At 41.4% G+C, this 27,016-nt stretch overlaps 1 protein-coding gene across 4 annotated transcripts in view; it reads right to left on the bottom strand.

Moving 5' to 3' along the window:
- The window catches only part of CRTC2 (CREB regulated transcription coactivator 2), a 161,268-nt gene that overhangs the window by 66,452 nt on the left and 67,800 nt on the right, over positions 1 to 27,016 (bottom strand). For all 4 annotated transcript variants that reach the window (XM_069218165.1, XM_069218166.1, XM_069218168.1 and 1 more), the window contains exons 9-11: positions 20,577 to 20,626; positions 19,385 to 19,629; positions 9,081 to 9,532 (exon numbers count right to left, since the gene is read on the bottom strand). In XM_069218165.1, the coding sequence (XP_069074266.1) occupies positions 9,081 to 9,532; positions 19,385 to 19,629; positions 20,577 to 20,626 (747 nt within the window). The remainder of the gene's footprint in view (positions 1 to 9,080; positions 9,533 to 19,384; positions 19,630 to 20,576; positions 20,627 to 27,016) is intronic.

Raw genomic sequence — 27,016 nt, 5'->3', positions numbered from 1 at the left:
TGGGATGTGTAAGAGGCTCACCTTAACGAAATAAATGCCTCAGCACTGCCTGTCCCACTGCTGTGTCAACGTTACTAGTTTCCTCGAGACAATAGTGCTTTGTAAACGTATGCTGGCTGGACCATGTGGCCGCTCTGCAGATGCTATGTAGTGGCACCCCAGCAAAGAGTGCAGCTGAAGTAGCTACCGATCTTGTAGAATGGGCTCTCACCTTGCTGTGGAGCGGTTTACCGGCTTTTGCATGGCAGAATTGAATTGCCAGGCCAATCCATCTGGCTATAGTCTGTTTGGACACCGCATGTCCCTTTCTCGTTCCGCCAAATGCAACAAATAATTGGTCAGACTGGCGGATGACTCGTGTTTTCTGTAAGTAAAACTTTAGACACCTTTTTACATCCAGGGAATGTAATGTCCTTTCGGCTACCGTTTGTGGATTTGGAAAAAAGGTTTTCAAGATGACTGGTTCATTCAAGTAAAATGTTGAGGGAACTTTCGGGATGAACTTAGGATTTGTTCGTAGGATCACACCGGAATTTGTAAATTGGAGGAAAGGCTGTTTGACAGTGAAAGCCTGAATGTCGCTGACTCTTTTGGCTGAAGTAAGAGCTAGTAGTAACGCTGTTTTCCATGAGATGAATTTTAGATCGGCTCTGTGGATCGGCTCAAATGGAGCTTTCATGAGCTGCATTAATACAACATTCCGGGACCATAACGGCGGAGGCTTTCGAACTGGTGGGAAAACACGAAAAAGGCCCTTCATGAATTGTTGGACAATTCATGTGGAGCATAATGAGACCATGTGTGGTGATCTACGGTACCACGAGATTGCTGCCAGATGCACTAGAATGGAGGAATATGAAAGTCCTGACTTTGCCAAGAGCAAGAGATATGGAAGTATCTGCTCTAGAGGAGCGGAAAAAGGATGTATACCTTCTGCTGCACACCATATACAAAAACGTTTCCATTTAAGTCTATAGGTTTTGTTGGTAGTGTCAGCTCTAGCGTTTGCTAAGATGTCTCTACACTCCGAGGAAATGTTGAGATTTAGATACTCATTGTATTCAGGAGCCAAGCCGACAAATGAAGAGATGACGGATCTGGATGTCTGACTTGTCCCTGGTGCATCGTCAAGAGAGTCGGACTCTGTCTGAGTTGCACATGTGGCTGTTCGGAGAGCATTAGGAGCTCCGTGTACCAGACCTGTCTGGGCCATCTGGGAGCTATGAATAGGAGGCGACACCCCTCCGTCTTTAGTTTGTTGATGACTCTCGGAATAAGCGGGATCGGAGGAAAAGGGTAGGCATAGACCCCGGACCATCTCATCGAAAACGCATTCCCCCACGAACCTTTCTGGGGAAGCCAACTTGAGTAATACTGGCATTTCTTGTTATCGAGCGTGGTAAATAGGTCGAGGTTTGGTTTGCCCCATAATAGAAAAAGTTGATTGAGAGGTTTCTGGTCTAGCTCCCACTCGTGATAAGGTATCACTGTCCTGCTCAGAGTGTCTGTCAGAACGTTGGTTTGTCCTGGCACATACTCCGCTCTGAGTGAAATATTGTGCTTGATGGCCCATGTCCAGATTTCTTGAGCTAGCTGCGAGAGTTGTAGGGATCTAAGTGTATCGCTTTGAGTTCTAGGTAATTGATGTGGAGTTGAACCTCTTTTGCATTCCAGGATCCGCTGATTTGCAGGTCCTGGCAGTGTGCACCCCATCCTTTGAGAGAGACATCCGTTGTTACTATGTAACTGGGTGTTTGATGAAGGAATGAAAGTCTGTTTGACAAATTGGTTAGAGTCGCCCACCACCTCATGGTGTTTTGCATTAGAGGTGTTATGTGAATCTTGTCCTCGAACGAACCGTTGACCTGGGTCCATTGTATGTCCAATTGCTCTTGCAGGGGTCGCATATGGAGCCTGCAGTCTGGGACTAGCGGAATGCAAGATGAGATCATCCCTAGCAATGATTTGTAGATGCGGACTGAAACAAACTTTTTTGTAGAAAGTCTGCGTGCTAAGGAGGTTAGTTTTTGTTTCCTCTCGTGAGACGGGTACGCTTTCTTGTGGACCGTGTCTAGTATTGCTCCTAAGAAGTTTAATACTTGTTTGGGGTGAAGCTGAGACTTTTGGTAGTTGACTACAAACCCCAGCTGTTTAACAATTGAAGGCAATACGAAATATGACGTATCACTTGCGGCTTTGAGGGTGCTTTCATGAGCCAGTCGTCCAAGTAAGGAAAAACCTGGATACCCGACTGGTGGAGATGCGCTGCTACCGGAGCCAACATTTTTGTGAAGATTCTGGGGGCCGATTTGAGACCGAATGGGAGAACTCGAAATTGGAGGTGCATACCACCTACTCTGAACCTGAGGAATTTGCGGTGGTTGCGATGTATGGGAATATGAAAGTAAGCATCCCGGAGGTCTAGGGATGCCATCAGATCTCCAGCATTTAAAAGACGCAGGACATCCTGAAGTGTTACCATCCTGAACGACTGTTTCTTTAGAAACTTGTTTAGTGCTCGTAAGTCCAGGATAGGGCGCCAGTCCCTGGAGGGTTTCTTTACGAGAAAGAAGCGGGAATAGAATCCTCTGTTCTTCTGAGAAAAAGGGACTGGCTCTATCGCTGCTTTGCCCAGCATCACTTTTACTTCCTTGAGGAGTTGGTTCATCCTCGGGGGTGGTGGGCCTGATGGAGGAACAGTTGGTGGTGTTTGCGTGAATTCCAGAGTATGACCTCTGGCCACTATATCGAGCACCCATCTGTCTGATGTTATAGACGCCCATTGAAGGAAATAGGAAGTGATGCGCCCTCTGTCCCTCGATATTGGTGGGGGGGGGGAGAGAATGCTGGAATGACTGGCGGGTCATTGTTTTCTGCCCGTATCTCTTCCTCAGGCAGCTCCTCTTCCTCTAGTTGGATGTTTATAAGCTGCGGCCAGTGGTAACCTGTAATGCTGCTGTTGCTGGTGGTACTGGTGTCGTTATCCTGTGGAGGAAGACTGATACTGGGATCTGTACTGTTGGTATCCCCCTCGAAAGGAGTAACTTCCTCTTCCCCTTGCGCCACGAAAATGTTGCTTTTTATATTGAAGGGTACCTAGAGATTTTGCCGTATCCGTATCCGTTTTGATGGCCTGTAACATGTCGTCGACATGCTTCCCAAACAAACTCTCACCATCAAAAGGCATGTCGAGAACGCGACTCTGGACCTCCGGTCGAAATGATGTAGCCTTTAGCCATCCTTGCCTGAGCAGGACTGCTGCGCCAGCCAATTGCCTGAACCCAGTTAGAGAAATGTCTATTGCGCTGTCTATAATCTCTGCGGCAACCCTTTCTCCCTCCTGCAACACCTTTTTTGCTTCCACCTTGACGTCCTCTGGCAGGAGATCCAAAAAAGCAGACATGTCAGCCCACATTTGGCGATCATATCTTCCCAGGATGGCGAGGGAGTTAGCCGCCTTAACTGTGACCGCTGCTACAGAGGAGAATTTTTTACCAATGTTGTCTAATCTCCTCCCCTCCTTGTCTGGGGGAGATGCTATAGGCGCGGAGGGGTTTCTGGAACGTAGCTGCGCTGCCTGTGATATTACTGATTCAGGTTTTGGCTGTGACACTAAACAGGCCGGAGAATCATCCGGGGCCTTGTACTTCTTCTCTAGTCTGGGCATTTGTGAAGGCACTGTTGCAGGATTTTTCATTGCCTTCAAGCCTTCCTGCCATAAGAAATCTACTATGGGTATCGCTCTTACCGATCTCTTTGATGGCTCTTTGAAGTCGTACAGAAAACACACTGTTTCATGAGAGACAATTGAAAGGCCAAAACGCTTTGCCACTCTCTCTATCAGATTATGAAAACCTCCTATGTCTTCTGGAGGCGAATCTACTGGACCTGCTGGAGGTGGAGATGGTGTGGGGACTAGATAATCATCCCATTCACTAGTCACAGAATCTCTTAGCTCACCCTCTTCTCTTTCGTCGTCTGACGAGGGATGAGCTTCCTGCGTTTGGCTAGTTAATGGTACGCTAGCCTGTGGTGTTTCCGGAAGACTAATAGTCTGGGTTTGACGAGGTGTCTGGTAGCTTTCAGGTCTAGGTGGCGTGGTCTGCGTTGATGGTGGAAACCTTCTATAGTAGTCATTAAGCATATATTGTAGGTCCGCCACTAGTGTGCTAGGCATGGAGAGGGGCGATTGTTGCTCTGCCTGTGGGTAGGATGTTGAAGCATAACTAGGCTGGTAATGCTGTTCGTCTTCATCATCAAAATCCTGGCACTTGACATGGAGTTGAGACGGGCTACTCGCTGCCCCAAACATTCCCTTGTTTTGGGAGTATGCGTCATCATCATCTAAGAGATGTTGTGGGGTGTATGGCAATACCTTGCTTGGGGAGGTATGCATTGGCAGAATATCAGAAGCTTTGTCCCCCATGATGATAAGTGAAAGAGGTAAGAACCTGGTTGAGTCGTCCTGAGGATAAGGCAGACTAGTTGACGATTGGTGCGGTGGAGTACCCAGGAGGGTCGATGGTTTATACATTGCCAGTGCTGTGGACGATATGCTCGTCGCCGGTTCCCTCGTGGACGGGTCCCTCGTCGACGGTTCCGTCACTGACGGTGTCTTTGTCGACGGGTCCTTCGTCGACGGGCCCTTCGTCGACGGGCCCTTCGTCGGCAGTGTCTTCGTCGACCGTTGTTTCGTCGACCGTTGTTTCGTCGACCGTTGTTTCGTCGACCGTTGTTTCGTCGACGTATCCTCTGTAGGTGCCGTCGTCGGCGGTGTCTTAAACCTCATGGAGAGGTGCTTCATAGACGGGAGCGCCCTGGTCGATTGGTGGACCCAGGAGGCCTCCGCCGTCGACGATGTATTTGCCGACGAAGCCTTTTTAAATATTTTTGCCGTAATTATCGTCGTCGACGATAATGGCGGCGACGTCATGATCATCGGTGAGACCGCCGTTGTGAACGTCGACAACACTGTAGTAGAAGTCACCACCGACACCATCGTCGACGGGGTGGTCGTCGATGGATGTTTTTTCCATGAAGAGACTTTTTCTGGGGTGACAGGGATGTCTTTTTTGAGGCACTTTTCCTTTGTAAAGGCGTAGTAGGCTCTGAATGAACCTTTTTTGGCAAATTTTTGTGTGTCTCTGAATGGGGAAACATCCTTTTTTGTCTCAGTAGAGACTTGTTTTATCTTTTTGGCCATCTTCCTAGGTGGCTCATCAGACACACTCCTTCTCTCACCTGTTCTTTTCTGAGGGTGAGAAGCATGAGATGACGCTTCACTTTCGTCTGAGGAAGGATGCTCCATGGCTTTCTGCTTCTGCAGCCATAAGAGAAGTCTACCCTCACGGTCCTTGAGGGTTTTTTGACTAAAGGTGCGACAGATCTTGCAGTCTCTCACCTTGTGGTCTGGATGGAGGCAGTAGATGCATTTCTTGTGGGGGTCATCAACATGTAGTCTTCTTCCCACAACTGTCAAAGTCTCTGAACAGACCCTTTTTTGTCTTTTCAGACATGATAAAGCTGTAAAGCTAGTTTCCTGAGAGAAACAATTTTCAGTCAGAAATAAAGTAAACTGAGCAGAGCTCAGGGAGACTCCCTTCACACGACGTGCAGTAGAAAATCTGAGGGAATTCAGCCTCTGTTGGGAGTGTTTGGGAGGGGCTGAATCCTGATTGGTTGACACTGAAGTTTGGGTCTTTTCACAAAACAAAGTGGATAGACTGTAAAATAGCCTATAAGGCCTACTGAGGCCTACTGGTTTTAAACTTACTGACTTACTGCTTTATGTATTTAAACTTACTGTGAGGCTCCCACCTCGACGACGGGGATGATTCAAGCATGTGAATCTATGAAAGATCCAATACTGGAGAAACATTATTATAACATGTTTCTAATATTTTTAAGCCAAATTATAGAAAGTAGCAGAACTTTACGTCACATGCTGAGGACATCCTGCTTATTTGTAGACTTGATCACTCTCCGGAAGTGATCTAGCATATTCTTCAATACTGTTTTTGACCATTCAACCATTTATGAGCATTAACCTGCTAAAACTGAACAAAGACAAAATTGAGGTGCTATTATGAGGCCCAGACAGCCTATGGATTGCTGTGTTCTGGCTGTGTCAGCTGCCTCTCCTTCACTAGTGAACAAGGTGATGAACCTGGGCTTATAGTTTGAAAGGGATGTCCTTTTAGAAAAGCAAGTCAAGTCAGTTCATTCTGTCTGCTTTTTCTAGCTAAAATCCTTAGGAAAGATCCTCCCTATAATTCCTCTGAAGATGAGAGCTATTGTAGCATCTTCAGCCATTCCAGGCAGACTTGAAACAACACATGCCAATAATCCCTTCAAAATCCATGGCAAACTACAATTCCTTCCGAATGTAGACGTGGCTGAGCTATGGACTGCACAGGTTCAATCATGTGTCAGAGGCCCACCATATGTTGCACTGGGTGACAGTGGAACAAAGCAAAGAAATTATATCCTTATGATGGATACATTGAGCTCCACATCATACTACTGCTCCTGACATGATTTTCTTGCTATCTGCCCCTGTGTCCACATTGTTTGGGGTTACGCTTTAGGGCAATAGTTCTTTATACCCCAGACAAGCCTGACTAAGAGTTCAAGTTTTTTTCAGCTCAGGACCAAAAATATGGAATTGTTTGTTGAGATGCTTCAGAAGTATCATTGACTACACTGCCTTCCATAAAGCCAAGAGATCTCATCTTTTTTCATTAGTTCCAGCCCAAATATTTTACAATGATTGTCCAAATTAACCACCATCTACTCAAGATTCCTTGGATAGCTCCAAAATCAAGTTTTCCAAATTATCATGCACTCAAAAGATACCTACATTCCTCAAGAAAGGAAATTATTTGGCACCTTCAGATTTGTAATATAGGTACTTCAGTGCTCCTATATATGAAAGTCCCTGAAACCTCTTTGACTTATGGTGGGATACTGTAATTTCCAATTAACTAGAGCCAAGATGCCCCTGGGTGAACATGCGCATTTAGGTACACCATACATTAATTCACCTCAATGCTGGAATATGAAAATAGATAGCTTGCAGCTTTTCCGAATAAAAGGAATTACGTGTTAAAGCAATGATCCCATGCCTTCCTTCAAATTTGTTCGCAGATCTCACCTTAAAAATAGGTTCCATAAAACTGGGATCCTCAGTTACAAGTTGCCTGGAAAACCCAACCCTTGCACAAACCTCTGTTTGCGCAATGGTTGTCCGGATTTTATCTCACCTGGTAAATAACTTGAACAAAATTTTGGCAGGTCAATCTCACCCGTACATATTAAGACAAAAAGCTTGGTAAATGTAAGGAAATGTAATTTGCGGAGGGGAAAGTACTGGAGGAGGGATAGGTTAGTGGAGGACTCCAATCTTTGATGTTAAATATCTATTATGGTTCAAAATCCAAAAACAATTCATTACTGAACCACTAGGTACAGAGTTCTACAACTACAAAGGGGAATCACTCAACACTGAAAGAACGCCTAGGTATGCCCTTGAGGAACTCAGATGCCAGACACCAACCCGCTGCAAGACAGCATGCTTGATAAGCCCCTGAGATGCAAAGCGATATCCCTAGTAAATAGAAAGCTCATAAATAACTTGTATGATACCCTGGTGGCTTTGCGTGAGCAGGATCTCAGGGAATTCTCCAAGGAAGAGCAGACTGCTGCTCTAGGGGGCCTGGAGAGGTAGCAATCAAAGCAGGGTGCCGACTTACTCAACTACATGTCTTGCATAAAATATATTACACTAGAGTTATGAGAAAGTTTGGGGCCAGTGGAAGAATTACTGTGGACTCCCATAGATTTGAATGTAGGGAGGGGTACCCATGGCATTTGTACCATTCCACAGAAACGTTGAAATGGCTTTTGTGCTTATTGCATTGTACTATCCAGCAGTTCGATGCTGCATGATTTATTATCACTACGAACTACTGCTCCCCTGATACTGGTCCATGTATCACAATCTATACTTTGGACAGCTGATTTATTTTTTTCTCAATAAAACAGAATGGCCAAAAATATTAAAGGGACACTTCATGCAATATGGACAATGAGCTTGAGACCCAAAGGACACTTCCATTTTGACAATGGAAACGATGTAATCAATTGGCATGTAGGGCCTACATGGAGAAACCACTGGAAAATTCCAAAGGCTTCTCTGTCAAAACAAGGGTAGGTAGCAGGCCCCCTTTATTTTCATTACTTATGACGGCCTGCAGAGTGTTTTATAGAAGTCTTAGACAAAGCCTTTTGTAGAGCTAAATGAAGCTAGTGTTTTACAAAAATGTTAAGTCCATTTTGCAACGCTCTATGCTTGCTTTTCCATGAAAATCCGGTACTATGGGCTGGTAATAATCATGGCTGTCAACACCGTAATAGCTAGACAATTCCTCACACAGTCTGAGCAACTGTTCAATCAAAACAAGCAAGGAACAACACAAATTCTCAACTGAACAAAGTAAGCTACTGCCAAAACAAATACTTAAAAGTGGACAAATAACAGTTTCGTTCCAGAAAAAAAAAATGCTAACACAAGGATTAGAGTGCTTGGGAATCCATTCGGACAGAGATAAAATAGAACATAGTTTTGCATCTGGGACAGCAGTGACTGCTGACATGCTTAAAGATGCAACTTCCTATTGCTGGCCAATCTGTGTAAAACGAACGCAAAAGATATATTGACAATGTTCCAAATAGGTTTACATTGATTTTGAGTTTAGATTACATTGTTTTTAAAAGCTGCTAGAATCGTGCTGCACCTACAGAAATTATTTTAGCAGTCATCCATTTTTAGGGTTAAGACTGATTGTTAACTATGAGACTGAAGTAACTGAGCAGCATGAGACAATAAGTTGGCTCAAGAGAATGAAATACTATGACTAGCATAGGTGTGCCACCTCTGGCGTGGATCTGTATCCCCATGGCTACTGCCTCAGATACAGATTCCTCTTAATGAAATGGGGTTAAAACAATCACGGATCAAAACAATAAAGTCAAAGAATAAACTGTGAAAATAATGAAGGCCAAGCGTGGTTCATGCATACCTGTGTGATGGAAGACAATGTAGGGGGCACTGTTGGTGAAAACTGCTTGGAATGCTGCCTTCTGGAGTCTCCCCCCAATGGAAGGATGAGTGGGCTGAGTGGGACTCTTCGCCTGGGAGAGGTGCTTATTGGTGGGTTAGGCATGGGAGAGAAGGATGAGCTACTGAAGCCAGAGGGAAGGGTGGGGTTGTTCGGTGAAGTCTGCATGGATGGACTGCCAAGAGATGGGTTGCTGAGGGAAGAGGAGAGCGAGGGGTTGCTTGTGGAGGAGAGGAGAGAGTGGTTACTCATGGAGGACTGCATCGAGGTACTGCTGAGTGAGGACTGCAGGGAGGGATTGCTTAGCGAGGACTGCAGGGATTGACTGCTGAGCGAAGACTGTAGGTTAGGATGACTAAGTGATGACTGCAGGGACGGGTTGCTCAAAGAGCTCTGCAGAGGTGAAGTGAATCCTGTGGGATAAAAAGAAAAACAACAAATAAATTACTCAAAAAGCAGAAATAAAACTGTCAAAAACGAATGAATAACTGGATAGGAGTGCATATGATGGAGTACTTAGAGAAAAAAGCTATTCTGCATAAGGGGGTGCCTTAAGGACTAAAGCCTTGTGAAAAAATAGCAATCTCCCCTAGGGAACACATAGGATTCAGCAGTACAATTGAATACATACATACAAGGGAAACAATATTGATTGGCCTTGCCTGTTGGAAACAATCTTCAAAAAAACCATTACAACATGCAAGAGTTGAAAAGTACAGAGACAGATTGACAGAGCCGAACTACCCAAAGGTGTGAGAGGAAAAATCCAGAGTGAGGCAGAATTAACGAAGAGTTGGTATGATGTGGGAGAACAGCATAGAAGCCACCACCTAACTATGAAGAAATGTACAATTTTATGAGAGGCAGGATGGTAGCGCAAAATGTTTTTTAGACAGTCTTTAAAGGATGAAGCAAGACCAAAGACTGGAGAGGGTAGGTTTGCACAACAGCACATTTCAGTAAAAGACAGGGCAACATAAAAAAGCACCAATAAATGTGCAAGTTGTGAAAATCTGTTGCTCCACTGTGAACTGTATGAAAGCGATTGAAAGACTAAAGCCAGGCTGAGTTAAGCCCAACATATTTAATCAAGTAGAAACAACAAAGATAGTCAAGGACAACTAAAGGTATATAAAAGTGGTGAAGGAACATTGCCAAGGAAGACTTCACATATAGAAAGATGGTACAATAGAGCTTGACCAACATCAATTTAATGTACACAAAACAGGTGAATGAACAGAGTCAAAGCTAGGAAGACCTAACCCATGCACAACATAAAAATGTTAGGCCAAGGAACATTTAGCACATTTTTATAGACTACGAGATGCTATAACAAAATAAACTGGGATTTACAAAAATAAAGGAGCCTGAAAAGACAGAGCAAGGCCAAGAGAGAGGATAGGGCTAGGCTGAGCAACAAATACTATCTAGAAAGAAGGAGCAGGGATAGAGTTAGGCCAAAAAGACTTGAGTTAAAAATGGGAAATGAGACAGCCAGGCACAGGAGGTCTTAAGTGGATAAGTGCCAGAAGAATTCAGATTCAAGTATAATATTAGGTGAAAGGACACAGTCAAAATAAGGCATTTTCTCAATATGAGGGAAAGTTATTAAGGGCAGAGCACGAAGGGAAAATGCAATGCTTACAAATTAAGTTAAATGACATAGCAAGTACTAAAAAAGGCTCTGTATAAAAACGCGAAGGACAAACCAGACCAGATATGAAGCTATGGATGTAGAAGATATCGATACAAAGACAGAGGGAAAGCCAATGTATGCAAAGATATAAAGTGTATGAAAGGAGAGAGCAAGGTCAAAAGGACATAACATATACAAAGGAGTTGAAAGGAAAGAGCCACACACAAGAACAATCTTCTTACTGGAAATCTGGGGTGGGCAAAGGTCAAAACGAGCTCAAAGATGAACCAACCCATACAGAGGTGAAAGGATACTGTCAGGCCAAGGAAAAGCCAAGTACAAAGAGAAGGATCAGAAAATACCAAGGTATAGTCAATGTAGACAAACGCAGGGAAAGAAAAGAAACATATCAGCAACAGCCAACATATACAATAGATGTAGAGATAGAGCCAGATCAAGCAAGAGCCACTGTAAATAAAGAAGGTGAAAAGATACAGTTATGCTAAATAAAACTTAAATGATAAATATGTGAGACGACAGAGATTGACCAAGCACACTGAAAATATATAAGGAAGGTAAAGTGCCAAAGCAACAAAGACTTGGCTTATACTAAGAGATGAAAGGGCAGAGCCAGAGCAAGGCGGTTATTATTAAAATCAACAGTATACTTGGGGAAATAAAACACATTCAACACAGTTTAAAAGATATGTATGATCAAAGAAGACTGTTGTATGAAAAAAAGAAATGCTGTAGGGCATATTAGACCAACTATTAAATCCATAATGGGTGTCTTTGTCAAAATCGAACAGAATAACCACCATTGTTTATCAGCTGACCTCATACACATTCTCATAGATACTCTGGCAAACTACGACAAAACGTTTAATTTGCCAGGAATGGTAAAGAACATCCATTTTTTGCAGTACATGCACAATTTCTCTCCCAGTACTAAAACCTGACAAGTATTCCCATGCTAAAGCTAATGTTCTATGGATGACTTGGTGGATTAGATAAGGTAGACGTCACTTACTTATAAGAACTGAAGTCCAGAGGCCCCTTATGCATTAAGACCCTTTTACAGATGACTCTCACTTAAACAAAATCACTATTCACTCACAAAGTCCTGAAAAAATGTCCAGAGATAGCTGATCCAGGTTACCTATTGCCAAGCTATCGGGGCACAACATATATTTCTGTTACCTAGATCCATAGCAGCCCAGTATGAAGTCTTGGACACCGAAGGACATATGTCATATGTCTCTGGTTATTGTAGGACACCACACACCAAGGAAAAAAACAGATCGAGTTATGGGCCACTGTTGGTGGCGCTGCTGTTAAGGTGGACTACATCTGTTAATAGTGACTTTAATTTGACTACCAGTGACTGTTCTTGCCTCTGAAAAAGCTCTAACATTAGGTTTATATTTCCTTTCTGCTTCAGTGCTGACATGTTGATTTTTTTAACTCCCTTACCACTAAAACCTTCCTCACATGCAGTATAGCGTATGGATTTTTATGTTTGCAATGATTATTAAATTTTTACCTAGAGCCCTATCCGTATTTGCTTTTGTTCAAAGGGTACGTCCATATTATCAAACACTATAAGGATATTAATTAGATAAATTTATGAGGTAGGACAATAGACCTACTTATAAGTCAGTTCAAAACAAGGAAATCAACTGCTCACCAAAGTAAAAATCACGAAAGCTTGGTGATTCCTCCCATTCTAGTGCAAAAATAATTAACTGCCCTAGGCGTGCTATTTGAGAATCATTACCCTAGAACTCCAAATTAAATAAGTCAGATTAAAGCACCAGACCCTATAAGAGAAATACAGCATTATGTGGGGTCTCGTGTAGAGCAAAATGTAACAGGCAAATCATATTTTGCAAAACAAATTATTTTCATAACTTATTGATACCTCCCATGGAGGCTCATATCAGACTTTCAGTTAATTCAAAATGCAGTTCAAAGAAATATATTTGAGGCAAAGAAAGTTGCCTATACAATGGCTTTCAGTGACAGATAGTACCAAAAATAGAAATCTCACAGCATTTAAAGGAGAATTTAAAATAATAATTTAGTGGTAATTCCTTCATGTTTATCTTTAAGTTCAGAAACACCATATGCAAACTAATACAGGACATCGCTTAAGGCTCTCTAACACAATATCGGTCTTTAAAAAACAAACAGCAATATTTCTTTCTTGGTTTTGTAAAGGTAATTAAGAATAAAAATTGCACAAAAAAAAAACCCAAAAACATTTTTTAGACTCTTTTTTGATACCCCGTAGAGACAGGAATGGAAAGTCTGTGGACCAGACAAGCAGCAGATTCATGGGAATTTGTTAAGTCAGGCAGGCTACTCTGGAGTACTACAATACAATGCATTACAATACAATCATTATTTCTATGCTAATTTCTCTTACTTTATTGGGAGGCAGGCAGTTATGGTTGTAAAGAAGACAACCATGTGTCACAATCTGGGGCCTTGGCTCGCCTTCCTGCGCTTGGCAGGAGCACAATACTCCGAACTCATGGCCCTTAAGTTCATTCCATGGAAAGAAAGACGGGCAATGCTCCAGAAACCTCTGTGCAACTTAGCAAAAGGCTTCACGTGTTAGAAGGATGCACTACCCACTGGTGCCCAAATGCAAACTACTATCTCCATGAATTGGCTCAACACTCATAATGTTTGTAAATGGTGAAGGCCATTATAAAAAAGTTAGCAACTGTAAATTCCCTCATGGTTCGGAATGTCCTTGCTAGTCAATCGAGATACTTTGTTGCTACCGTCAGAACCTCGCTACCAGAACTCGTGAAAAATCTAGGAGATTGTTTTCCATAGAAAGCATGCCTGGAAGCTGAATACAGAGAACTACTCTTCGGATAAAGTTGTGTTTCAGAAATGAACTTTAATATTTTGAAATATAGCTTCTAAGTTTATCTTGAAGGAGCACCGAACTATATTTTTGTTGTGCATATTCAGACGGTACTTCTTGTGAGGAAATCAAAAGGTTCTGCTTTCCCCTAAAAAGATTTGAAATAATCATGTGTATATTATATTTGAGGTAGTGGTAAGAAAATGATTAACTTGTTGTAGCACGAACAATATAATTCAGAAGAATGTTTATTATATTACAGTTATAAGAAAAGATAACAATGAATCCGTATCAAAATACAAATACAGAGGGTAGTGACATTGGTCAGAGAAGAGCATTTGATTATATCAAAAGGTTGAATACACTGATTATGCAAGCCTATATATGTTTTGGTTTCAGGAATGTCAGCGTTCTTGAAAAGTCTGAGACATGCTATTCTGAAGGTATACCATTTGTAATGCAAGTGATAGTTGACTCAGTACAGCAGTACGGGACTAAAGATGTCATACTTATTTTTAAAATCCACTATGAACAGCAGACTCTAGTGCCCAGCAAAGTGGTGATGTCCAGTATTTCTGTTCGCTCTCTTACCCCTTTTACTTTTTTCCACGATATCAAGTCCTAAGCAAAATATTGGCAGAGGACAAGAAATATGGCAAAAAGTTAAGTTCTCCCTTCTGATGAGAATTCTGATTAGTGCATTCTGACATGCTGTGAATGTTCACTAACATTAATTAAAACTGGAATACAACTTTATGTTCACCTCTCTAACCCCGCCTCCCCTGTCCATCAAAACTCTCACTGGCACACCCAATGAAAAGGTTGTTGAGGAAGTCAAGAGAACATAAGAGGATAAAAGATAAAAGAAAAAATAATATTAAACACGTTTCACAGAAGCCTGACTTACTTATGTGTCTTGTTAGGGATAAAAATACAATGCAGGCAAAAGTATGGGCAGATATCAATATCACCGTTCTGAAAATCTCAATAATAGTTTTTTTTTGTTTTTAAGAAGCAACGCAGCTGAGTTTTTCCTGTTTTAGTGGACTTAAAGCCTTCCCCGAAGGGGTCTGATGATTTCTGATATGTGATGATACGAGGTAATTAAAAGGGCTATAAAGTGCTTAGAAATGTCCAAGCCTGAAAAAACGCATCACACTTAATAGCAATTTATCTAATGTCCTTGTTCTTATCAAAATAATACGAAAGGGCTGACTATTCGCCTCTGCTGTGAACAGTTCTCTTTGACGTAAAGATCAAATCAGAGAAGAACAGCGCAAGGCAATTTATTAGGTTTGCATTATAACCTGTGGAAGGACAGATGAGAAGTACTTTATAGGATACTAGTGTCATCATTTACATCTGGTTGGTATTATGCTAAACCTTTTGGCTGATTTCCCACCAACTAAGTAAGAATGATACAGAACTGACCTCTCGCAGGAGACATACTTTATGAAGACCTTGAAACATCCTTTTTCATTTGAAAGATGGACAGGTAGGTCTGAGAAGTATGTGCTATTGGTGTTATTGCCCTCTAGATAAAACTTTTGTGGAAAGCCAAGAGACTAAGGAATGGTAGGCATGTATTAAACTCATTCCACATGAATGCTTTAAAGGAATTTGAAGCAGAATACTTGGCTTGTTTCACAATGTTCAAACAGTCCAACGACTAAGTTGTCCGGCAGTTAAGGATAGATGTTGTTCTCCCGCTTGTCAGCATTTTTCCTCATGGGTTCTCCAAGATGCAATTACCCACGTACTAAAATCATAATTTGGGCTGTATAACATAACCATGGATTCCTTTACAGAAATCTAAGTGTACCTTTTAAAGATTTATGGGGGAAGATTGATGTTAATGATATTTGGTTGATGAAAAAAAGAAAAAAAAAAAAGCCTTTTGGTCGTATCGGAGTACAGGTTGATCAAAAGAGCCTCTTGGGCTTATTAGAGTGCAGCTCTTCTGTGACACTTTTGCCACTCATCGTGGAGTGGAGCATTCTAGTCAAATTTGGCCTAGTATGATGTCCCAACGGACTCACTGCCAGAGCATCTATTAATTTTCATGCATTTCTTGATGTGTATGCACACAACATAACTGAAGTGAGTTTAAGCTAAGGGTTTGCTTGTGAGGAATGGCAGGTGGAAAAGCAGTAACAAGCTCCATTTTGTACTGACTAAGTTTTGGGCAAACACTTATCATAAGGCCTGATTCTCAAAGCTATGTCCAATCATAAAACTAAGTTTTAAGAGCACATGGCTGAATGAAAAAGTGCAAGGTATACCATAAAACAATATTTTACATATGTAAACTATTTTAAATATTATCCACACACGTGCATATTACTCTGCTCAACTAATCCCTTATAAGGGGTGGGGAACAGGTCTTTTTAAACCTGTTACACCTTAGAACATTGTGATCTCTCTTTCTCTATCTCGCAGACTGTAACAAATGATCTAGCAATCTTTTACTAGAGTAAATTCCTATAGTCGGAAGGAGAATTGAACAACCTCAAAATGTTTGGGGTAAAATAGGGGTTTTTCCATAGGAAAATTATTTTCCCTTGGGGGAAAAACAAAAAGGAAATATAAATGCAACTGTGCAAAGGCACTGGCTTCCCCCAATGTGAAACCGAAAAAAGTGTAAAACTCACCTCTAGGAAAATACCAACCTGAACAAAAGCCAAATGACTTTCCCAGGGATAGGCCTTGAAAAAGGTTGATGGCACACCTTTCCAGATGTACTGCTGGGAAGTTTTGTGTCAAGAACAAAATGTAAATCTGCACTCCTGTATACATTTGTTTCTAGGGGCAATGACATATGACTGTTTGTGAACAGGGTCTTTAGTCGTTTACAATGCAGTCCTCAAAGTCAGATCACTTTATAAACCGGCCAGTGACACTGAAGACTACAGAAGATGTCCCAACTAGGACAATGTTGCTAACAGGCTACTGTGTACAGATTGGGGACAACACAGACAATATCACCGCTTCTCCAATTAACCATCTGTGATATAAATGCAGGTCTTAGCAATGTCCGAGGTAAGAACAGCTCTTTCCTGTCTTTTATGCGGGGTCCCTCCTGAGAGAAAGGCACTTCTCTCTGAAAGTATCTGGATTGCTTCCTCAAAATGCATAGATTGACTTCCTGGAAAGTTCCTTATTTCCCCCTTAGTTGTGTATATTGAATTTCATTTAAAACCATGCTATGAATAACCTGTCAGGAAGAGACTATGCACAGGGCATGTGATCTTTTTTTTTTTTTTTTTTTTTTTTTTTTTTTAAACTTTTTCCCTGGTTCAAGTGGGCCACTTATCAAACATTTTAGTTTAAATTAAGGCATTAAAGTTATCAAGTGAAGTTAAAATGAAAAAACTCTAAAGGGGTAAAAGCAAGTAATGAGCTATCTTTGCTCCACAGAGTAGAAATATTAACTGGGACCTGCGGACACTGCTTTACAGTCCAGGAGCATGGATCAACCTGCCTGCCATAAAGAGGAAAACATTTATTTAATTTAATAGCATCCCTCTATTTATTCTAATTTCTTTCCTTTTTACATTTTAAGATGAAGAATTAAAAATGATCTTGAACATCCCAGTTACTTTTAAAGCTAATTTAAGTTATAATAAAAATGGGGATAAATGTCTACAAAAATGTTTTCTAGTATAGGCATGTCTTTTTGGAAAGCAGCTCACCTGAAAACCAGTTACTCTTATAACGCACACGCTATGTGCAGACTAAATCTTGACTATTGGTCTAGAAATATTCTATGACCATGGGCAGCAGCAGCCAGACTACAGCACGGTGGCATGAAAGACACAATACACCAATAACACAATAAGGACAGCAGCCTTTTGTTCATCAAGACATTAAACTCTTTCCAGTGGCTCAATCACACCCATTAAATTCTTGCCTATTCCTATCCTTTGTGGATATAATTTAAAAAAACCCAATTATTTATGAAACATTTCGAGCAGGATTACAATTGCAATAGCTAAGAACAAAAAGTTAACTAAAGTTGTTGAAATAAGTTTCCGAACTTAAAGAACTCAAAGATGAAATGTCTCATATTTAACATTTTCAGTTCCTGTTGTTATCGTATGGAGATAATGCACAATGTTTGCCTTCTTTCACAATAACTTCTGGATAATATAGTTTATTTGAGAGTATTATGCACTCCTGATCAAAAGAACTGTTGTTTCTTCTTTTCAAGTGTTTAACAGTTTCAATTATCCCACTTTTTTGAACAACAGAAAGTGTTTTCTTAACTCTTTAAAGAGAATGGATGCTTGTTGGAATTTCCAGCACCAATCCTTCTGATGAAAGAATATTTGAACCACAAATGATTCCTAAATTACACATATTAAGACCGTTGCACATTTGAAGACCGCAAGCTCTTTTAAGCAAATTAACCATTTAAAAAATATATGTCGACCTTTTTTCAATTCACTGTGTCTTCACCCATTTCATAAATGTTTATGCAGAACAAAGGAGATGGAAATGGGAGTAGCAATTTCCCATTCATTACAGAAGGAATGTGTTAGTCTGGCAATTTACTCCATAAATTACATCTGTCCCGCTTACAGCAATTGCATTAAGCACTTAAAGCAAGTTGGTGGTTGCTTCACTCTTTTGCCGATCACCTACGACCTAAGACCTACAACCAGGGGCATTTCAGATTTTCTACCTCTGGGTCACTATGCAATACTATTCACTATCATTTAGTTAATATTCTAGGTCACATGCTTAGTGAGAGTGTTATGCTTTGTTATACCATGCTATTGCTCTCCTGAAACATTTAAGGTGTAGGGTGTATGGTCTAACTGAAGACTTCACTCCAACTCCATTTTTACAAACAGGAAGAATTTTGTCTTTGGAGCCCAAACTGGCCAAAGTAGCGATCTGATGTCAAATTACAATATAAGAATGTTCTAAAAGCTTGTCAGGCACCTTCTTCTTAAGGACTCCTCAAAAAAACCAACTTTGAAATATGTGTTTTGGGAAGCTCACTGAGGCTGTACTTTGTGCCCCCGGCATTCAGAGTGAGTCTTTAACCAAATTATTCGCTATCATATTGCTAAGATGCTTTCGTTATACTTATATATGTGCTTTGATGAACAGTCCTTGGTTCTATTTAATTTGTTATAAGCAAATAAACACAAGTGCAATAGAAACAATTGCAATACCAAGGATGGCAATCAGTAGGCAAACTGTGAGACTGCTGTAAACACCCAAGCATCTGAGTAGTCTCCAGAGCACACAAAGGATTATAATTTATCTGAGGATTTATTTCTGTTTACTTCTTACAGATAACGTCTTCAAATTGAGCTGATTTGTACATCCAGGCAATAAAGGGAATTAACAACATACCTGAATAACAGTGTTTTAGGATAATGTTCTGCAAAGTAAACAACAGGACATTAGTTCCTTTTAACCTTCCACTGTCCGAGGCATCCTGCAACTTCCTATCAATGTATCTGAAAGCAGATATCTTCCGGAGAATAAAAACTTTGAATTATGGATAAAAGAGAATGGTCTATTAAAAAAATGTGAGAGTATTTCACTGTTGTGTTAAAATTACAAGGGCTTTATTAGATCTCAGGAAGAACTAAAAGGTCATACTGCCGGGTTCAATGAGCAACTACTGCCATAACGTAACTCTCTCTATACCACTTCTGTACTTACCAAGGGCTACCAGATTGGAAGAAGGGCAATAAACAAGCGCTCTGAGATCACATCCAAAAGTCTTACCTGAAGCATTGTATGCAGCGCTGAGCCCAAGGCGGCTGTCGATGTCTAGGTTTGTCATAGTACTAGTGAGGTTGGAAGTGCTGCTCCCCCCGCTGAGGCTAGAAAAGGCAGACTCATCGGGGTCTAGCGGGGTAGGCAGTGGTGAGGGGAAGTGCAAATTGGTCAGATCTGGAAGAGAGCCACCAGTGTTCAGAAGCGAGGGCATCACAGACATGCTGGAAGGCTGGTCCATGGATGGATAAATACTGTGGGAGTAGAATATCAGTTAATACTGCTTCTTCACATCTCTTCTCAAATTCTGATGCATTTCCCCCTTTTAGCAATGAAGCACACACAAAATCACTCAATAAGGGGACAAAGATAGAAAGAGTCTGCTCCACTAACACGCTGGTTAGGCATTAGCAAAGACACATTTAATGTAAACAAATAAAGGCGAAATTCTATAAAACATTAGACATTTATTCAAGGACGGGTTACCAAGGTGAGCTAAGTTAGATTTGCAGGAGGCTTGTTGCCATTTAAAGAACAGCAGTCACTAACTACAGCAGCCTGTGAATGACCTAAACCAGAACTTCGCGGGATGCCCCATATGAGGAGTGAGCTGCTAAGCACCTCTTGGCTTTTTATTTTAAATTAATTTACTTTCTAACACTTAAAACCCTGCATTTACAATAAAAGTAACACACAGCTGAATGAAAGCCATGCAAATTAAAAACTTAGGGCCAGCGGAACACTTCCTGCCATAATAATGACCACCTCATAGTTCTACCTTTCTTCCTTAGGTAACCACATACTGTAATATAGCAGACACAAATAATGGTTATGCCTGTAGCATGCCATGAATGAAAGTAAGATAGGCGACTGGGCTGTAATGGATTATTGGAGCAAGTGATAATGAATTAGGGAAAGGAGTAGAGGCAAGTTCTCTCTCTTCTTAGAGCACACATGTTTATGAGTACAGATGCCTTACGAAAGGACAGCTTAAGAATGCACTGGCTGTCAATTTAGTATGGGTACAAAGCGCTGGAAAGAGTATGAAATGGATGGGAGGGGGATCAAGAGAGAGGTTATCTGATAAGAACAAAGCAGGGATGATCAAGGGAATATGCATGAGCAACTTAATGCAAACTGAGCCACTATTCACATGCACCAATGGGCTTCCATGACTGGCACCTTGTCTCAAAACACTTACTTGATACCAGGAACTTCACAGGACCTGGGCCTAGCTGACCCTGCTGGCAACTAAAAAACAAAACAAAAGAATAAGCGTGTTATAAATTAATCTTTCTGTGCCTAGCAATTACTAAAAGGATGTCAACTGCAAAATAACATCTTGTTGACACGTAGCTGCAGGAGATTTTGAGACTGCGTGGCGACAGCTGATGCAAACACTGGAGACTGAAGATGGTGGAAGGAATGGAGTATGTAAAAAGTGGTACCTCCCACCACATCTTTCGCTGCACATCAATACGCTCTATATAATCCATAACTACTCTTTTGCAAATCTTCCTATATGGCACAACTGTTTACATCCATAATTATCCCAGTCTGTCACAGGACCTTGTAGGCGCCTCTTTGCACATCAGAAATGATTAACTCTGTCACAATACTATGGTAGCAATACTTTTTATCAGCAACTACGACTGCCTATCACAGATTTCTGAGAGAATAGTTTCTCATCAGCAATCGCCACACTACTAGGGCTGCCACTTGGCACTACTACTCAAAACAGAAATGGTCACCCTCTGATATGATCCATTCCAGTCACCATTGTGAAATGAGTAATCATAATCTACTTTCACAAGTTTCTGTAGATATTCTTTGTACACCAGAAATCACAATTCTGTCACTATTGCTTGGAGACACTGCTGTCTATTTTAGGGGGATGTTGTAAGCCTGTGTGTGAAAGAGGTCATAGGTGGAACATGGAGCGATACTCTTCCCTGTAAATAACTCTGGCTCACACTGTAAAGCAGTTCTTGTGGGAACGATTCCTCTTATTCTGCCATCCTAGACTCAGTAGACACACTTCATTAAATCACATGTAAACTGTACAACCTCCCCTTGTCGGGAAATCAATATTGAATTGCTAAAAAAGGTTCTACCCGCACTGGCCAACACTTTATCCCAACAAGTCCACAACTTCACTGGTCAAACACCAAATGAACTTATATTATAACAAACCAGAACACTAAAAATCCAATGCCAGACACTCTAGAGGCCACTAAACCTTGCTTTCCAATGGCAGATCTTTAACCCAGTACAATGGTCAGTCTGCTTCACTTGTGAATTAAAAATGCTGACATACAGCCCCCAAAGACCAGACCTTTAACTTTGAAAATTGCAGTGAGTCACTAGAAAATATCAAGACAGCCACCCTTAATGCACCCCCACAGAGGAGAGCCTGCAAGCGCATGTACACAAACATAATACAATTGAGATTGATCACATAAAAGAAATTCATACAAAAACAGTCACAATGAGACGAGAACACAGTTAGACTATCACTTAAGAATTACTAGGTAGAGATGAACAAGTTACTTATCTTCGATAAAAAAAATTCAGGTGGATACTCTACCTGCAGATTCATCACCTCTTGAATCTCCTTCAAGCACCAGTATGGATACAGAAAAGTAAATAGCTCTCCTGCACCGGCAGGTGACAGTCTATTCTATTTCAACAACAGGAGCCACCTAGGACATGTCATCATTGGAGACATGAAAGTGTCCACCTGGCGCACCAATGTCTATTCCTAGTTTGTTTTTTTCCACGCCTAAGGCATTGCGATGAGGTCAACTATATTAAAAATGTGTGCAGTGTCCCAAAGCTAGAGTCCTCATTAATCAATCTAAATCATTGCTCAGATGGGGAGCTAGATGCGACTGGTGCGGAATTGCTAGGCAGAGTATCCACCAAAAAGATCACTACGGAAATTGCCCTTCTGACAGATACTTCTGCCCGCAGACTAAACACCTCTTGAACTCATACTACAGCAGTGCTACAATGGTGGAGGGAATAAGGAACTGGGTGAACCAAGGAGTCTTGCAGAAGAGATCTGGCAAAGTAGCCATCCCTCTGAACTTCAGAATCAAGACAGTAATGCCTGGTGAAGGGGTTGAATCGAGGTCCATGCTGCAGCACCAAAAATGTCCAGAATATGAACACAAATGGACAACGTTGAAGAAGTGGAATTTGCACTGGTGGAATAGGCCCAAATGCTCTCTGGAGGTGGCTTCTTGGTGAGAGGATTGCCGTTCTTACTGCACAACAAAACCACCTGGAAAGTGCTCACTTCTGAATAGCCCTCTTCTGTTTGGCACCCGGCAATTCGAATGAACAATTGATCGTCAATCTAGTATTTCCAGGTCCTATCCATGAGGAACATCAAAACCCTGCAAAGATCGAGAAACGCGAGCCTTTCCACCCCTTTGGCGAGATGAGGTGAAGGACAAAAGGAAGGCAGGGCGACAGAAAGCCCCACATAGAACTAGGTCACCACTTTTCACAAATTAAGCTTTTGTCCTCATAAACAACTTGTCCGAAAGAAAGATGGTAGTGGAGAACGAACAAACTGTGCCTGCAGCTCACTAAAGCAGCAACTTAGGGCAATCACAATCATGGAAAGTTTTATTACGTCAACAGCTGGAATTGGCACCTATGCATGGGCTCCAACATGCAACCAATTAAAATGATTCTCACCAAATCAAGGGCCAGATATAACCAGCCTTTTTTCCAGACCAGCCAATGTCCAGATTCGCAGAATCAGGCTGTTTGAGACAGCAAAAAAGGACTTTTGGTATCTAAGAACCACCAATTGTGATTCGGTAACCGAATCGCAATTCGGGTTTGTGACCAGTGTCTGAATCATGTATTTGGAAGGGGGGTGTTTACTGCGTCCTTTCCAAATAGCGATTCTCTGTGTCCATCATTAATATTTTGCGACTGAATTCTGGTTGCAGAACATTAATATTTTACAGACTACTCAAACAAAGTCCTTAGCAAAATCAGTCTTTTGCAAATAAGAAGACGGCCCCCTTTGAGAACGTTGAAAATAATATTTTTTAAGAGTAGGCAGTGAACCTTTAGTCCACTGCCTACCCATGACCCTCTAACCTAGTCCCAACCTTACAGTGCATGATGTTAGATGATCAATGTATTGAGTTTTTTTTAATTCCGTCCATTATCATTCCTGATTATAGCACATATGCATGTTTATATACACTAAGGAAATTTTGGTGAGTTTGACAACGAAGACACTGTTTTTGAACTCTTCTTCTAGGCCTTTCCGTTCTAGTTTTCTGAAATATGTCATTAGTTTGTAAAAGGAATGGAGGCGCTTGACAGTGCCACTGTGGCACATTGTCTGAGACAGCCGAAGGATAAAACTGTACTACGGGATCACTGTTTTTTAATCTCTTTTCTCTCCTATCCCTCATTTGCGAAATATGTCCTAAGTTTGTAATAGGAATGGAGGTGCTCGTTAGTACTGCAGTGTTATATTATCTGATGAGTGTTTCCGGGACAGCCAATAGTTAAGGCCATAATCTGGAGTTACTACTCTACCATTCTTGAATACATTATATATGCACGTTTACATACTTGGAGCCAATTACAGTGACATAGGTAATCAGTGGCATTGTTTATGATCCCTTTATGCCTCTTTCTCTCCCTGGTTTTGTGAAATACGTCTATAAGTTTCAAAGGGAATGGAGATGTTTGATAGAGATGTGGTGACATACTGCCTGTTGATTGGTTCAGGGACAACTACTTCATGTCCCAAAGTTCTTAAAGGAATGGGGATATTCAGTAGTGCAGTGGTTGCACACTGTCTGCTGACTGGTTTCTTCTTCCGGAGTGAGAAGCCTGCTGAACATACCATTCAGACCAGAGAGGAAGCTGTCATATCTGTTTAACATACTTTGCATTGTGAAGGAATGTATCTGATTGGTTGTCCTGGTTTAGGTTATGCCCATAAAGAGAGCAAGCCAGAAATGAATCTTAAGTGACTGTACATTGAGGTGAATTTTGACTGGTAGGGCAATTCTTTTCTATCATTGCTAGAGGCCAGAGTGGGGAGACTGCTCCAAAAGGAATGCACTATTTGATATATGTGTTGTGTTAGATGAATGGTCAGTTTTGAGATACTGACATTATAGGGCCTTTGGGGCCCAAGACAAGTGGCGATTGGTCGGTTAGGAGCTCAAAAAGTGATCATGATTACAGTCCTACTAACAAGTGATGTCCTGCATTTGGTGCCGTGCTTGCAACTCTACAGGTCAGTGCTAACTTGGAAAGGTATGGAGAAGGTTGTACATGGGCTGGACTCATTTGTGGGGATTTTCCATTTGTTTGTCGTAATTTATGAGCGGGTTACAGAGTTACTATGTTGCAGTGAATTATGAAGTGATGGCTATTTAGGGAGACAATTGATGGGAAAGGAAAGGGACAGCTTTTATATTTGATTCAAAATAAGAAAAGGTTGGATTTTATTGGACATAGGTGGGTTTAGGACTCAGGCAGATGGGATAAGGAGCTAATATAATGGCCAACGATACAGCTTGCTAAAAACTTATTTTTTCCTCATATGTTCCTGTCTAGATCCCGCTTGGGAAGAACACAATACTTCAGTCTCATTATTTGTGAGGCAGCGGAATACTATGAAAATTACAACCACTATACTTATATGGATCTATCAATTGAGTAGATTATATTAACTGAATTATGTTTCATAGAGCCTTATTGTAGACGTACTTTGCGTATGTTTATGGGGACTGCTGATGCATGAACTCTATTGCAATATATACAGGGTGGAATCAATGAAAGGTATGTTTAATTTAGTTTTCTAATGGGACCACAAGGCTAAGTGATTTATTTTGTGATTCTGTGGAGGGGTATTGTAACAACTGTATCGGATATGCCATACTGTAGGATATGAGAAGAATCACTGTATAGTGGATATTATGGACATTTGTTATGGCCCCAAATTATTTTGCATTTTTGACACGTGGTGGATGTTTATGGGGAGTCACATCTAATGTGATGGATTTTGAAAGAAGATTGTAAGGCACGGGCTAGTGATTATGTTATTGTCTGTTTGTCATTGTTTTGTTTGATTTTTATGGATGTTTTTAACTTACAGCCCTGATGAAGTCTGTTGTTGGAAGAAGCACGTTGGCTGGCTGGCATGCTAATGTAAAGAAAATCAATAAAGCTCTGTTGTGATACTACTACACGGTGCCTCGGATGAATGGCAGAGGAACAAGATTTCTGAGGACTATTATTTGTGGATGCCTTGACGAACTTTTGAAACTTTAATTTCTCACGTAAATAATTTTTGTATGTACTATAAGCGCTCCTCATCATTCTGTAGGGTTGTTGTTCAAAGTAAGTGATCTCCGAGTAGTGGGCTTATGAGGGTCTGAGCGCCGGAAACAGAATTTTATTGGATTTGCACTGGTGTGATCATCGCTGGCCAACACTGCTCTTGGTGCTTCTTTCTGTGTTTCATAAAAAAAATGTTAGTTACAAGTTTCATTTTTTTTTTATGGGTTGCATTAAATAATGCTTTATTTAAAAGCATTCACAGACATGGTGGTCTGCCAAGTTCAGCAAGCCACCATCCTTAAAATGGCTGTGCTTCATAGTGGGTTGCAATTTGTCACTAACCTCATTAATATTCATGAGGTAGGTCAAACTGCAACCCACTACAAATCGGGAAGAGAATAGTTTCAGTTAAAGTCAGATCGCAATTTGTGACCCCTTCTACCAAACCTATTTTTCCAACATCTGACTCGAGGTCCCACTAAGAAAGGTGAAGGATGAAATATGTACGTCAACCATACAAGAAAGCTCAAATTGTCCTGCGTCATCCCCATGCATAAAAGTGAAGGCTTGGGTGCAAGGCCGGCCTCTCCAACTGCAAGAGGAGGTCTTCCGCTATTGGAAGATGAGTGGGAAGGCACAAAGATGCATAAGACCCATGTGTCATACCCTCAGAGTCTTGTCTATCATCTGTGATGAATCTTCCTCAGAACCTTAGGAATGAATGGGAAACGCATAGTGGGGTGGGATGATCCATTTCAGACAGAAGATATATAACAATACTTGCTGCTGTGGAAACCGAAGGAAGCAAAACAGTCGGCAATGAGTGCTTTTGGCATGGGTTGGTATGATCCATGTCAGACAGAAGGAATATGCCAGAGCTTGTTGCTGTGGTAACTGGAGGAAGCAGAACAGTTGGGAATGAGTGGCTTTGGCTGTGGAAAAGAGGTCGATCGGAGGGGTGCCCCCAAGACCAAAGATGTACTGAAATACCTTTGGGTGATTCCGCCACTCCTGGTTGGCTAGTTGGCCCGACAGACATCATTTAAGGAGTGCCGCAAGGTACTTAAAGACTAGCCACAACCTATGAGTTTGAAGCTCCCGTGGTTTTTTAGCACACCACATAGTGGCTGTGTTTCTAAGTAAGTTCGTGCTCTGGCAGCCTGTGATGGAGAAAGGCTAGACAGACAGCTCTACTCCTTTGGGGGACCAAAGACCTCTGATTTCCAAGAAGCCCAAGAGTGCTTCTCGCCTGAGGGTGGAGGCATCCATTACCCCATCGCTGCCGTTGAAGGTGGACAGAACTAACTC

This window comes from Pleurodeles waltl, chromosome 12 (genome assembly GCF_031143425.1).
Source record: "Pleurodeles waltl isolate 20211129_DDA chromosome 12, aPleWal1.hap1.20221129, whole genome shotgun sequence".
Classification (NCBI taxonomy): Eukaryota; Metazoa; Chordata; class Amphibia; order Caudata; family Salamandridae; genus Pleurodeles; species Pleurodeles waltl.
Note: the sequence above shows the minus strand (reverse complement) of the source record. Positions and strands in the feature narration are given on the sequence as shown.